This window comes from Elephantulus edwardii, unplaced genomic scaffold (assembly GCF_000299155.1).
Source record: "Elephantulus edwardii isolate Elephantulus edwardi_28Jun2011 unplaced genomic scaffold, EleEdw1.0 scaffold00084, whole genome shotgun sequence".
Classification (NCBI taxonomy): domain Eukaryota; kingdom Metazoa; phylum Chordata; class Mammalia; order Macroscelidea; family Macroscelididae; genus Elephantulus; species Elephantulus edwardii.
The window spans coordinates 10,397,623-10,413,849 of NW_006399834.1; the positions used below are offsets into that span (position 1 = coordinate 10,397,623).

The window sequence follows — 16,227 nt, forward strand, 5'->3', positions numbered from 1 at the left end:
CGGGATGGGTGTGTCAGAGGCGGTGCGGTTGGCACAGGATAGAGCAGGGTTTAGGGCTGTTGTGCATAGGGTCGCTATGAGTCGTAAACGACTCGACGGCACATAACAACAACAACAACATACTCCAACAAGTCTGAAAATCTGGATGAGAAAGACAAATTCTTTGAAATTCACACTGTAACCAGATTGAAACAGACAGATATAGAATACTTGAAAAGACACATGAAAGAATAAATGTTTTTGTTGTTGGTATGTGCCATCAAGTCACCTGCAACCCATAGTGATCCTGTGTACAACTCTCCTCCTAAAAAAAGTCCTGGCCCAGATGGCTTCACTGCTGAAATCTACCAAACATTCAGAAAAAACTATCACCAATTCTACATAAATTATTTTTTAAATAAAATTTTTTGTTTTAATTGTCATTTTAACAAAAGTTTACGGAAAAGTTAGATTTTCATTCACTCATTGTTGCACATTTTACCCCCTCTCCATCCTTTCCCCCTCCTCAAGTTCACTTTTTTTTCTCCATTAGTTTATTTACAAAATTCTAATATAAATTCGAACAAATTCTTTCAATTTTCCTCACCCCACCACCTATCAAATTGTACTACCCAGTGACTAATCCCCTCCTCCCCCTGCACATCCACATCCCTCTACTTCCAGCCTCTCCCACCCCTCCTGGATCCTTATACTTATTCTACAATAACAGTCTTACACAATATTTTTCCTTGTGAGACTGAGTTAGTTCATTCAGCATAATGCTCTCCAGTCCCTCCCCAGTTGGTAATAATTTACAAAATTATTGCTCCTGCATGCTGCATAGTATCCCCTTGTGTGAATGTACCATAATTTCTCAATCCATTCATTTATGTTTGGACATTTGGGCTGTTTCCGTGTTCTTGCGATGGTGAATAATGCTGCTATGAACATTGGTGTACAAGTCTCAGTTTGTGCCTCAGTTCTCATACTCTCAGGGTATATTCCAAGTAGTGGAATGGCTGGGTCGTATGGAATTTTTATGTTCAACTTTTTAAGGAAGCGTTAAACTGCCTTCCAGAATGGTCGCACCATTTTACAATTCCACCAACAATGTATAAGAGTTCCTATCTCACCATATGCCCTCCAACATCAATTACTTGCTGCCCTGTTAAACTTTGGCAGTGTTACTGGAGTGAGATGGTACCTCATTGTGGTTTTGATTTGCATCTCCCTTATTGCCAGTGATTTGAAGCATTACTTCATGTGCCATTTCTTCATTTGACTATTTGCCATATAGTCCTCTGTGAAAATTCTTTCTGTGTCTTTTGTTCATTTTGTAATTGGGTTATCAGTCTTTTTCTTGTGGAGGCCCAGGAGTATTCTGTAAACTTTTGTTATAAGACTCTTGTCTGAGATGGTATTACCAGCAGTTCTACATATATTATCTTTAAAAATAGAAAAAGAAGAAATATTCCCAGAATCATTCAATGAAGCAAGCATATCCCTAACACCAAAACCAGGCAAAGACATTATCAAAACAAGAAAATATAGATGCAAAAATCCTGGCCAATAGAATCCAACAGCACATAAAAACAAAACAAAAAAACCCAAAACAAAACAAAAAAACATCATGACCAAGTGGGTTTCGTGGAATTTACCTCCCAAAACAGTTACACCATCTATTACAGATTGTGCAAGTTTTCATTGCAGGGCTGAGTATCTCTACCAATAGTGATGAAGGCATCTTGTTGCAAATTCGCTGCTTCTTTTTTACTTTTGTCAGTCAGCGTTCCCTGCATATCCAAGAGGGATTTATAACAAACCCCAGATATATCTGCTCTACAGCATTTGCCAAACAGTTAGCATGTTCCTCCCAGGATGATGCCAATATTTCACTCAAAGGATCTACCAATTTTACACCTTTATCTTCCTCAGGATTGAGTGATGGCAGTTACCATGAGTCCTATCATCGATTGTGTCTGTTTTGACCTCAGGACAGCCAATAATCCCACTCGAAACATGATATGATCAAGATGTTCTGCCTTCAATCGAAATCCAGCAGTCAACAATTGAGGAATGAGTCCACTGAGCTAAGCATGTAACGTGGAGAATTTTGTAATAACATCTAAATCCATATCTCTACTGAACATCCCATGGATGGCAAAAAGAAAAAACAGATACGTCTTGGAGAGAGTGCAGCCAGAGTGCCCTTTGGAGGCAAGAAAGATGAGGCTTTGCCTCATATACTTTGGCCATGTTATTAGGAGGGGCTATTCCTCAGAGAAGTACATGATGCTGGGAAGGGTGGAGGGTTGGCAAAGAGAAGACCCTTGATCAGGTGGATTGACAAGGTGACTGCTGGAGTGGGCTCTTGTGTGTCTAGAAGTGTGAGGATGGCACAGAATAAAAAGGCTCAGATCTTTTGTTCATATGGTCACTATGAGTCATGCTCAAGTCAACGGCACCTAACAATAACCAGAAATGCCCCTTGGCCTCCACTGCCAAAATGGATTTTTTTTAAACCATTCTTTTTCAGTTTTTTATTTCCAGCATAGTGTATCATGTGATTATCTAATGCAAAATTGCCAAAGGTAGTTAGAATGTCAGTGTTCATGGGTTTCATTTATGATTTTCCAACATTCATGCTTCATACATTCCATGTTCGAGTTATTAAAGGATGTTTGCAGGAATTTTTCCTCATTTTGATTGGCTTCTAATCCGGACTAACCTCTAATACTGTAACTATCTGTGTTCCTCTGCTGTTTATAGGGTTTTCAGAGGCCTGCTATTTAAGAAGTAGATGACCAATCTTGCTTCCTAATCTGTCATAATCTAGGAGCTCTACTAAAATCTGACCACCATGGATGAATCTTATGGCACTTGACATACCAGTAGCATAGCTTTCAGCATCACAGCAACTCACATGTTACCTCAGTACAACAAATTGACAAGCACTGTACTAGAATAATGAATATCTTTAATAAGCTTATATTTTTAGTGTTTTAGGTTTCCCCCATTAGCTAATCCTACACACCTGTGTCGTTATTCAATCTTTGACTGAAAAAAACCCCAAACAAACCCAAAGCAAAAAAACAACCAACAGAATTGTGCACATGTATAAATTTCACATACATATATTAGCAAAGATATGTTCAGGATTTGCAGACTATTAAAAGTCCATCATTAATGCTTGCTTAACAGTGCCTGATGTAAAACTTCTTTTGAACTTTATATCCCTCCCTGTAATTACATCTATAACCAGTTTTTATACCTTGCTGATTATGTACCTGGCATCCTTCTACCAAAGAGTTTAAATTGGTTTACAAATATTAATCTCTTTACTTTTTTGCATAATTTGCAAAGGTCTTAACAAGTATTTGTATCTCATTAGGATAATGGAAAATCTGAGCTAAAAGTTCTTAGTCCCTTCAGCAAGCCTTGATAGACAAGGAAGTGGTTCCCACTCTTGTATCAATGAGTATATATGTGTACTATGAAACACTAAACAAAGTCTTCTGTATTCTTCCTCTTACATCAATGTTAGTATTACCATCTCTGATTTTCTAATAATTTGTCCCTTTGAAATTACTTCTAGGTAGTTTCAGGAAATTGTAGTGTTTATGAATATAGTAAAAAACCAAATTAATTTTAGGCACTAGAGAAAGATCTTTGAGAAGAGTTCAAAGGGGAGTAAACAATATAATATAGATGGAACAGAAAAGAAGGAGGCAGCTTTGACTTACACAGTGGTTTTACCTGTCAAGTAAGATCACATAGCCACTTCTCCTCATTAAGTAATTGCCTGTGGCTAAGAAAATTATAGAAGTACCTGCAATGCACTTGAACCATTCAAATAATATTGTGTAGAAAATAACTTTCACAGATTCTAGAAAACCAGACTCCAATTTAAGAAATATAAAATATAAAATTCTAGTCCCAGTTAATTTTCAAATTGTCTCATGGGTAATGTGTGATAATGTTGTATAATAACACACATAGATGGCAAAATTTGGAAGGGTGGGGAGAAGGACTGCTTGGAGCCAAATACCTCCTGGATATTGGCTAAAAGTGAATCATTAAGTCTGTAAATATGAGAACAAAATGACTGGAAAATGTGACTGAATTTGCCAAACCTTTCCGAGGTAATAATTAAACAAGCTTGGAAACATGATTTATATTCTGTTGGAATAGAAGCTGACACCTTTCTTGGAAACCTATACTAAGGACATTGTCCTCTTTGGATAATGCCTTAATTTTGTCAAGCCCACCAAGAAAACCCCATTTTTTATGATATGTGTCTAGATGATGACTAGTTTTTTCTTTCTTTTTTAGACCAACTTAAAGTTAATATCCTAGACTCACTCCATATTATTCCCCCCACCCCCAGATTTCTCAAAGGGAATTCTAAACTCTTTTTAGGGATATGCTGTTTAAAGACCATAATTTATATAACATTGTTGTAATTGTTAACAACCTCAATCTCTTCTCCATCCATGATGGTGCTGCTAATTGGCCCAGTGGTGAGAATCTTTGTTTTCTTGATGTTGAGCTTCAATCTGCATTGAAGACTATAGTCCTTGACCTTCTGCAGCAAGCATCAAATACCACGTTCATTTCTAGAACCTCTATAGAACTGACCCTTTAACAATATGAGATTCAATTACCCATTTGCCATCTCTGTGTCAATGTTTTGCTTCTCTGAAGAGATTAGAATATGGGGTTTTAAGTAGTTACAGCATTTGAGCCTGCACAGTTCTATCAAGTGTCTCAAGGGTCTACTGTTAATTATACTCTGATTTTCAACTGCATAGAAGGTTGATACCCCTATTCTCTGTGTTGTTCAAGGGTCAACTGAAATAAGGCTTTAAAATTTTAATATAGTGATTTGCCTAGTATTTTCTAGATGGATCATGTAGTGACATTAGGAAATAAAGTATTAACTTTTTTTTATTTAATTAATTAGTGTGTGTGTGTGTGTGTGTGTGTGTACCGTCAAATCAGATCTGACTGGTACAGGAGGAGATTGTTCCTCCTTCTCCAGCAGAGCATCTGGTGGATTTGAACTGTGCACCTCTGAGATTGCAGTACACCTTCTTGCCACTAGGCCACCAGAGCTCGCCAGGAAATAAAGTATTAACTTGATCATACCTAAAACCACTGGTATTGATGTTTATTAAACTTAAATGAACATTTTGTAACACACACTGTGTGAGACAAAGCTTTAATGTGATGTATTAAAGCAACATTTTGAGCAAGGAAAACAGAATTCTGTACTTCACTCCATCTCTCTGATCATTCTCCCATCTATAAAATGAAGGGCATATACATCAGGAATGACAAATATAAGGTGCCTATCCTGCCATCTTGGCTCTAATGCTTGGAGAACGTATTTGAATAATAATTGTATTAGCAGGTCTTTGTGTTGTAAAATATTGAATGACGTAAAATAGAGTCACTTTACCAAAAAAAGAGTTAGTTGACATTGAAGTATTTCTGCAAGTAGCATATAATTTAAAAAAAAAAAGATAGTGAAGAAAATCAAGCTGCAATAAAGGCATGGGGGGGGGGGAAGACCCTAGACCTTGATGGAATAGTATTTGAGATTTCACATAATAATTCTCAAACAATTTCATCATTATCACTTGAGAGCAAACTGTTGCTGAAGATTGTTAAAAAATGGCTGGAACAGTATATTGATAGAGAACTACCGGAATTTCAAGCCGAATTGAGAAGAGGCTGTGGTACAGTTTCTCATATTAGATGTATCTTGGCTGAAAGCCCAGAATACCTGAAAGTCATTTACTTGTGTTTTATTGCCTATGCAAAGGCATTTGACTGTGTGAATCATAATGAATTATGGCTAACACTGAGAAGAATAGGAACCCTAGAATACTTAGTTTTGCTCTTTTGAAACCTAAACTGAGCATAAGAAATAGTTTATCTGAATAGAACAAAGGAATAATGCATGGTTTAAAATCAGGAAAGGTATGTGTGAGGTTTGAATCCTTTATAACTATTCCATCTGTATGCTGAGTAAAAGTTTGAGAAGCTGGACTATGTAAAGAAGAATGTGTCATTAGAACTGGAGGAAGACTCATCAACAACCTGTGTTATAGAGATAGATGACTCAACACACCTTGCTTGCAGAAAGTGAAGACTTGAAACATTGAAGAAGACTACAGCCTTCAATATGAATTACATTTCAACATCAAGAGAACATAATTCCTCACCATTGGACCAACACACCATCTATCATCTATCATGATAAACGGAGTAAAGATTGACATTGTCAAGGGTTTAATTTTTCTTGAATCCACAATCAACATCCATGACAACAGCAATCAGGAAATCAAAAGATGTGTTGCATTGGGAAATTCTGTAGTCAAGGTTATCAGTTCAAAGATTACGGTGTCCAACTTACTGTATTTTCAATTGCTTCCTATGTATGTGAAGGTTCTCTATGGCAGCGCAACTTGGTGGCAGTAAAGGCAAGGGAAGTTTCTGAGGTCCTTTTGGCTGTGAGTTACCGCTCTTGATGCCCTTCAAAAGTGGGTGGGCGGCCTTAAACTAAGAGGAAGTAAGGGCGGAGCCTGCAGAGCTTGCTCCAGGTGGTAGCTTAAAATCCTTCGAGAGGCTTGGGCACTAGAATTTCCCTCCACTCTGGAAATTGGCTGGCTGACTGGTGGAATGGCTGGCATCTCTACGGCACTTAACAACATAGAGACCTAGTGGACCGAAAGTGATGCTACCAAGCCAAAGGTGGGTTACTCTAATCTGGGGCCTAAGGCCTGTCTTTAATTGTTTTTAGTGAAACATTCTTCTAGGTTGTATAGCCCTGGTGTGTCCATTTGCCATACAGAGGTAACTTGTGGTCTCTGTGAAGCTGAACACTGTGACACTAATGTGTCAAATGCGATAATGGTTACCCAAGGCGGACAGTGTTTGGTGGCGCTTCCTGGTTAAAACAAGCTTGGAAGCAGGAGTGGCATCCACTTCCGTAAATAGTTTGCCTCCGGAAACCCTGTGAACCGTGAGAGAGGATGAAAGTCATGCAAGTGTCGAGGACTTTCGTTCATAGAGTCGCCTGCGACTCGACGAGACTTACCAACAACAACAACAACCAAAGAAGAATCAATGCCTTTGAAATGATATTGTAGCAGAGTACTGAATATCCCATGCACTGCCAAAAGAACAAACAAGTCTGCTTAGTAAAAGTGTAACGAGCATGTGTCTCAGAGGATGGTGAAACTTTGTCTCACATACTTTGGGCATGCTGTCTGGAGGACTAGTCCTTGGAAAAAAAGACATCAAGCTGGGAAAGGTCGGGGATCAGAGAAAGAGAGGAAGACCCTCAACAAAATGGATTGGCACAGTGAATGTAACAATGGGCTTTAGCATGATAGAGGTAATGAGGATGGCACAGAATAGAGCGAGGTTAAGTACTGTTGTTCATCGAGTCATTATGAGTCATAGTTGACTAACCAGCACCTAACAACACCAAGACAATCCTGCCACTCCTTTTTTCCTCACCTGTGGTTGACATTACTAATCAGTTATGGCTTCCTTTTGCTCTGAATCATGGAAGCAGTTCCAGAATCTTTCCTAACCTTATCCTCAGTTCAGCCAATAGTTATTCATAGTTGGCGCTCAGCCTAAAAGCAATTTCCACCTTTGGATATGGCAATCTAGAAAGATTTTTCCAGTTCTAACTCCTAGAAATACATCATCAGAAATGTGAAAACTATGCACTAATATATTACTATATTTCAATATTTCCAGTCTCTTTTTCTCTTGGAAAGGCATCACGTAGGGTTCTAGGACATGAATCTGTTCATATTATGTGATAATCCCAACCACCTCAGTCTTGGTCTTCAAAACATGTCCTCAGGATAAAGCTAACCTAAGGAAAATTTCTATTTGATTCCTGTCTCATGTGATGGTTACCTTCTTTCCTCTTGGGGTTTTCTATATTCTCTAGGAGAAGGTCCTAGCACTATTTGTATAGTGCTTTCATCAGTGAAACTTCTCTCTTCATTCCTTCATTTTTCTCACACATTCTCATAGGCTCTTGGGTGTGGAATTTCCTAACTTCCTGGCCACCAAAACATCATCCCCAGTCCATACCTGCTCCCTGACCACTCCCAGCACTTGTCCAAGCATATTCCTTCTTGGTGCCCTCCCTGAGTTTTGTAGTTCTTTCCCCTCCCTCCTCCCCCATGACTGTTAAGTAAGATAGATTGCTAAAGCATTCAGTTCTCAAGCATGTATGCTCTCTGGGTCTCAGCATTGTATATTTTGGCTCAGTATATTTGATAGGAGCAATAGTTTACTATTGTGCTTCTCCACTTAATTACCCCTGTGGAATCTGACAGTAATACATTGTGCAATTGTTATTATGAGCATAGAAAAGAAAGGCAGATACAAGTCTTTAGATGTCTTTAGCTATTCTTTAAAACTTGCATTCTAATGAGTATCAGTTCAACAAGTCCCTGTTTGTCATCCTTGCTCTTGAAGTCAGTGGGAAGGAATGCTGTACTTCTAAGGTGGAAACCAATTTGATCACTTAATGTACCAACCCAGTGCAATCCAGTTACATTTCATTTTACTACTTAATGCAGCCAGGAATTTTAAGAGCAGGAGTTAGGCATAGGGGCCTTGGAGAAGATAATTTTTTTTACTCTTGCCTGGCAGTGGAAATCCAGGCTAAAAGATTGTGCTTTATAATACTCATAACCTTTGTAATTATTTAAAAATAATTTAAAATGGATTTAAAATAAATTTGTTGAAGAAGAAGAAAAGACGATAATCTTAGTTACAAGCCACCTTCATCGTTTGCTTTTGCTGACAATAATGAGAACAAAAGCAGCATTTAATACTCAATGATTAAGCATAGAGAGTATGTTGCATTCCTACCTACAGCAGTAAGTTTATCTCTGGAAATGGGAGTGGATGACCACAGACCTCCCCCACAACACAGCTGCCAGCTGATCTAGTCTAAATCACATCCTGTCTGCCTCTGGTTCTGCCCACTGAACAAGTTATACCAATTCTAGGTCTTTCCAGAATGGGTCTGGTATAAACTACCTGGCTCTTTATAGGTATTAGGGCTTGGAATTGTGAGACAACCACCTGCCTTAAAATGGTTTGGGAAATAAGAAATTAGCTAGGAGGGCAAAAAATATAATAATGCATAGTTCACATAAACAATGTTATTGAATTTTACATGTGAAAAAATTATTGACTTGGCTATTGTTTTATATATATCTTTACTCCACCTTTTAAAAAAATTAAATTATAAAAAATTATAATATTAAAAATTCATCATTTTTAAATTACTAGTATTATTGTTGATATGTGCCATCGAGAGTCGCCTGCAACTCCTTGTGACAATATGTACAGCAGCCCTAAACCCTGCTCTATCCTATGTCAATCCTATTGTCTCTGATACACCTATGCCCATTACCCCGAGCACTGAATCAGTCTATCTCATAGAGGGTCTTCCTCTCCTGCACTGTCCTCCACCCTCCCAAGCATGACATCCCTCTCCAAGGACTGATTCCGCCTTGCATCATGTCCAAAGTATGTCAAAAAAAGCTTCAGAATCCTTGCCTACAAGGAGCAACCTGACTTCTCCCTCTCCAGGACAAACTTGTGTGTTCTCCTAGCAGTCCGTGGTATATTCATTATTCTTCTTCAGCACCACAGCTTGAAGGCATCAGTTCTCTTTCTATCATCCCTAGTTATTGTCTGGCTTTCCAGTGAATAGCAAGTAATTGCAAAGATCGGTCAGTACTACATTTTTCAATTTTCTGTACTCAAGGCTATTGTAAAGAACCAATTATATCTATTGTTGAAGCTGAAAGAAATTGAATATATGATTATAACTTGTTCAGGGAGAGGAATATCATAACAGGTCAAACATGTTTAAAGATTATTGGGTTGGGGGGTTCCTAAATATAAATATTATCTCATAATCTGTTGGGTTTTGTTTTAGAAATAATTGTAATAAAAAGCAGTACATAAGTATTTAGTTGTAAATGGAAACTATTATGGACCAGACCTTTTGCAAAATGCTGCTTGTATGTAAGTTACTCTAGTTCACTCTCCCACCTCAGAGGTACACCTCAGACTGAGGTTCAGAAGCACCAAGCAAATTAGAGTCACATGGCAGGTTAAATGTCAGAGCCAGAACTGCCTTACTCTGAGGCCAATCTTTTGACCAACACATTCTGGTATCTCCACAACAAAGCCAAAGCCCCAAAGGGAAAAAAAAAGCTTACTGGTTTCCAATTTGATCTAGTTACTAAGCCTAGCACACAGGCCCTTTATGATCCAGTGTGCCCCAGGCATTGAGTAGTCATGGAACCATTCATAGACACGTGTTTAATTCTCCCATGCAATCTGCTTACCTCACGCTCAGTTTATCAACATGACACATGAGTAAAGGAGAGTCAGACCCATCCTGTTTAGGCACTGATAGATGCCTCATCCAAATAGAGAATTCATGTTTTGTGCTCAAAGAGGCTGCGAAGTAAAAGAGCCCTGTAAGCTGGCCTTTCTGCCTGGTGCTCTGACAGCTGAGTCCCCTGCAAACAGATTCTTAGCAGATATCTTCAGACGTTGCTGAGATAGCTGCAAATGCTCACCTGGGCTGACCTAGCCCAGTAGTGACCTTCCTTTTTCAGTCTCCTAGGGAGCAGGTTGGAAAACTGAACTTTGTAATTGCAACTGCTAAAAGTGGTAGCTAACATTTGTAGGACGTACACATTAAAATAAAATTAACAAGATTCAGATTTGTGGTGTTGGAGAAGAATATTGAATATCCCATGGTCACACAGATATGTCTTGGGATATATCCAGAATGTTGCTTGAAGTAAATGATGACAACACTTTATCTTTTGCTTTGGACATGTTGCTAGGAGAGACTATTTCCTGGAAAAGGACTTCATGCCTGGAAAGGTGGAGGACCTGCAAAAAAGAGGAAGACTCCCAATTAGATGTGTGGACAGAGTGACTGCAGCTCAGATGTACTGACAGAGTGAATGGGCTCAAGTGTGTCAAAGTTGATGAGGATGGCACAGGATAGGACAGGGTTCAGGTTTGTGGTTCTTAGGGTCGCTATGAAAGTACTTGACTCACCCAGCAATATTTTGTTCACTCATTCTAAATGCTAGTAAAGTGTCTTGTTATGTCCCAACTAATGAGAAAATTACTTCTTCGGGAGAATCTATTTCTTTTTTATGAGATCTTAGGGATCATCTTGAGTAGGTGTCAAGAGGATAGGTAACTAATGATAATCCATGTTTAATTATTTATTAAAATTTCAATTCATTCGTAGAAGTGAAGAGACTAATGTTAACAGCAGAGATTTTATTTACTCTAACCTTTGATATTATTGCTATTAAATATGATTAATATGATTCTTTGGGAAATTTGATTTTGTCTTTCTGTTCTTTTATCCTCCAGGTTCCAGCTACAAACACCTCTGCCATAACTTTTTAAACTATATTTGGAAATTTTGGCCAGGGGAAAAAATGATAAAATTTTTCCTCATGGTAAATAAACAAGGGCAGACCCGACTTTCAAAGTACTATGAACACATGGAGATTAATAAGCGTACACTTCTGGAAACAGAAGTCATAAAAAGCTGTCTCTCTCGATCTAATGAACAAGTACGTTTCTGTTTCTTTTATCTATCTCTCTGTTCAGTTCAGCAGTAGCATATCTGTTATTATAGCAACTCAGGGGCCATAATTTTCTTTGAACTATATTCTTTCTAAGGAGCTTTGGTGGCTATGACTTTTAGGGAAAATAAGGAATAAAGTGAAATGAAGACTGAGCATACCTGTCTCAACACTGCCTTTTGACAGTAAAAACAAGGACAGTCAGGAAACATCTGCGGTTCTTAGTCAGCATGTTTGTCTCAGTTCACCATGGAAGGGACAGCTGCAATTCATCTCTCCTCATAGATGCATCATCTTTTTTTGTTCATATGAATTCAGCTTTTGGACTTTTTGCCAGTGTCTGTAGCAGGTGGCTTTCTTTAAGCCAAACGGTGAAGGTTAGATGACCCTGGTATGAAGGGAATGGTCCAGACCCATTGTGTGCCAGAGAGTAGTTGTGTAATTCTCATGTAGTAAGCAGTTTTGTTTCTGGTTATAACTTATATAGATAAAAAGCAAACCAAACTTAATCTGAACTTGACATTTTTTATTATACAGAAGGGGAAAATGGAAGTTAAAAAGTCATACAAAACAATAAATCTGCCCTTTCTGCCAAAATGGAGGTTAAATAAATGCATTAAAAGATTAAGTATGTTTTTAAATGTATACTACTTGCTATTTGAAAAACCAATTATGCTTTGTAAACTTTCACTCAAATAAGAATTTTTAAAGAATTCACATTAAAAAAAAAAAGGCTAAGGGTGATTTAGTGGTGGGTGGCAAGAAATCAATCTTTTTTTCCCTTCTTTTAATGAAGAACTGCTTAATTTAGATCCCCAAACTCAAATCCATTGGGAACCACTTAACAACTACAATAAAGGAAGAAAGCTTGTTTAAGTCAGCTATTCATTTTGTCAGTTTTCCATTTCACTGCAAAGCTAGAAAGACTGCCTGTGGGAACCACTGCTAAGTCATGAAATATTAAGTTACACCACTGCTCAGAATTTACACATAGCAACTGTGTTTCCCTTGGCTTCTAAATTGATTTTCCAGTGGGAACATCTCCGAGTTCCTCTTTGAATTATGACTTAGGCCTGCCATGGCACACTTTGCTTGACGTTGTTGTCAGAGGAAATAGACACTGTTGCAGGGCTGTGCTCAACCACCTACCATAAGGAAAAGTAAACATACTCTTGGAAGCAATTTTGTTTTAATTTTTCTACAGAATGCAGGCACTCTACACAATTTCAAGCGTAATTTCCACTGGAAGCTGAACCATTGAAATATAACCATTAGAATGAATCTGCTTTTAGATGTGTTTGATTTTAGATTCTAAAAGGAATCTGCTGGGCTTGGCATAATCAGGCACCAAAGTAGCAGTCTCAAAAAAAAAAAAAAAGTAGCAGTCTCTCAGCTTAGCTTTTCTTTTTTTCCCCCTGACAAAAGTACTTTGATACTTTATAAACAAACAAACACAACAACCCAAACTATCAGAAACTCCTGAGAGGTTTTGGAAAATGTTCCCCAATTCTTACAGCTAGGTGATCATTCCGTGAATGTTTCTATTGAGCAGAAATCACACTGGCTCCATGGTGAGCCAATTGCTGAAGAACAGCTCTGCACTTACTACATTTGTCCTAATTTTAAATAAGAGGCCTTGGATGCCTCCATTTACAGGCTCTCAAAAGGTTTTCCTCACAGAAGAATTTCCATAACCAAAACTTGCAGCTTCATTCCCAGGTGCATCCAGGCACCGGAAAACAACATATCCTAGAACATAAAGCCATAAAGTTCATCCTCAACTGCATTTGGTCAGATACATCCAACAGTTCAAAGGACACTGTGTCTTTGGCTCACTGTTCAATTCCTGTCCACCCACTGCTTTCCAACTACTCTTTTTTTTTTTTTTTTTTACACTGTGACTTTAGGTGCAAGATGCCTGCGTCTTGTTTTATCCACAAGCCTGTGATGATAAGCTGATTATTAATTCATATGAAGCAGTGTTTACAATGGGAGATTTTTGTCTAGCATCTGTCATACAAAGGCTATTTGTAAATAATTTATGAAAGAAAGAATCTATATACATTCTTTTCATGTTTAGAAAAAAAGTGTATATGCCATATGTATTTGCTTGTAAAAGAAGCTAGGGGGAACTGAAACAAGGAAATCTTTATTCTCTTGTAATATTTTTACACTTGAGACCTTTAAAATGGTAATTATTTATTAATACATACAGAGCACAGCAAAGGAATCGGAAATACTACATGTGAACACACACAGCCTCTTTTTCCAATGCAGATTGTCCTCCTCTCTTTTCTCACAATGCTACCCTCTTGTGGGAAGGGGGGAACATTTTAATGTTTGGTGTTTCTAGGAGAGATAGCCAAATCAGAAAGTAGAAATTATGCATGCCATTTTGAAGAAATCTTTAGCAATTGTTGTTGTTATTTATATGCTGTCAAGTTGAAACCAACTCATAGCTGGCCTTATATCAAGTTTTCAGAGGCTATAAATTGCACAAGAGGAGACTGCTCATCTTTCTCCCAAGGAGCAGCTGGTGGATTCAAACCCCCCACCTCTGTGTTGGCAGTGTTACTCTTTACCATCAATCCACTAGAGCTCAACCATTGTTGTTATTATGTGCCGTCGAGTTGCTTGCGACTCATAACTACCCTGTGAACAAGAACCCTAAACGCCGTTCTATCCTGTGCCAACCTCGCCGTCTCAAACGCACTCATTACCACCACTCCAGTCACAGAATTGATCCATCTCATTAAAGGGCTTCCTCTCCTGCGCTACTCCTCCACTCTGCCAAACATGATGTCCCTCTCCAAGGACCAGTCCCTTTTTGCAACATGCCCAAAGTATGTCAGACAAAGCTTCAGAATCCTTGACTTCAAGGAGCATTCCAGCTTCACCCTCTCCAGAGCCCAACCATAGAAACTAATGTCTAACTGTGTTTTCTCTAGTGCTCTTTCATTGAATATAAGGATTTCAAGTTGATTTATCGACAGTATGCAGCTCTCTTCATTGTGGTTGGAGTAAATGACACTGAGGTGAGACAATGGAAGAGCCTATGGGAAATGCACAAACATTAAAAATAGTCTGATTTTCTTTTCCTCTTTAAATTGATATTTGTTCCTTATTATCTTTCTAAAAATTATCTTGACTCTCTTCAAGGATTTTAGTTTCTGGTAAGGAGAAGAAAAACTATGTGGATGAGAAATACTTGGAATATTTCTTAGGTTTAGGTGAGCAGCATATGAAGGGATAAGCACAAAGCTGCAAACAGCCTTTCTCTGACCTGGGCAATCCCAGCGCCCTACCACTGTGTTACAATACATGGGACAAACTAGACAAGTGTAAAGACCTCTCAGTTGTGACATTAAACACAGGCTGGAATACCAAAAGCTAAGGCAAGCTCTAAATGACTGTATTTTGATTACAGCTTAGGTTTAGTTTTTGTCAAATATTGATTATCTTGCCCATGAACTAAACTTTGAGGTGTTTTACCTATAAGTTTTATACAAGGAAACATGATGGTAATGAAATTAGGGAATAGAACTAAAAAAAAAATTAAACACTAAACCAAAGTTTCAACACAGCTCAATTTGTCCTGAATTAAAAACAATATTTTTTTCTTTATTTTTTTATCTTTAGACAATATTTTTTTATTAGAGTTTTAGTTCTCTGTACTACCTCCACCAATAACCTTCCCTTAAACAAATGAAGAATAGGATTATTCTAATTGTGAGAATGTTTGTCAATGGATGCTACTTTGCGCTCATTTTCTGCTCACCAAGCTGCATACCCTGAAACTTGAGATTCTGAACCAAGCCACAGGCTCTGAAAACTGGGAAACTCAATGCCTAACTTGTGCCATCCTAAAAGTAATTACACCTTTCCTTTTTTGTTTTAGAATGAGATGGCTATTTATGAATTCATCCATAACTTTGTGGAAGTTTTAGATGAGTACTTCAGCCGAGTGGTAAGTGTAATGACTAAAAATTGGCCCTTTCCCTCCTCTCATTTTTCAGAAAGTAGATAAGTCCAGATCAAGAATTTGAATTGCTGTAGGTAGGACTTTAATGTGTACAAGGTAAAATTCAATCAATGCTAAATTTTTTTCTTTCTATCTCATACAACCTATTTAGGCCTTGGATCATTATAAAGAACTAGTTTTAGAAGACTAAGAGCCTCTTATATCACATTTTTCTCAATTTTTTTCTTTTTTTTTCATTTTTCTCAATTTTAAGATTTTGCTATCAAATTTACTCTTCCTTCTGTTTCCTCTTCTAAGGAACCATGCAATTCTTTTTACTTTAAGAATAATTTCCGTGCAACCACTGTGGAAGGCGGTATGGCGCTTTCTCAAAAAGTTGCAAATAGAGATACCATTTAACCCAGCAATTCCACTACTGGGAATATATCACAAAGAGACCATAACTGACATCCAAGCAGATATATGCACACCCATGTTTATTACGGCTCTGCTCGCAATAGCAAGGAGTTTGAAACAACCCAGGTGCCCATCAACAAACAAATGGATAGAGAAGCTGTGGTATATTCACACAATGGAATACTA

At 37.9% G+C, this 16,227-nt stretch overlaps 1 protein-coding gene across 1 annotated transcript in view; it reads left to right on the forward strand.

The window, feature by feature from the left end:
- The first annotated feature begins 11,513 nt into the window (after window positions 1-11,513).
- Window positions 11,514-16,227, forward strand: part of AP4S1 (adaptor-related protein complex 4, sigma 1 subunit) — a 24,546-nt gene continuing 19,832 nt past the window's right edge. Inside the window, exons 1-3 of the mRNA XM_006889973.1 lie at window positions 11,514-11,651; window positions 14,612-14,698; window positions 15,562-15,630. Coding sequence (XP_006890035.1) covers window positions 11,514-11,651; window positions 14,612-14,698; window positions 15,562-15,630 — 294 coding nt within the window. The remainder of the gene's footprint in view (window positions 11,652-14,611; window positions 14,699-15,561; window positions 15,631-16,227) is intronic.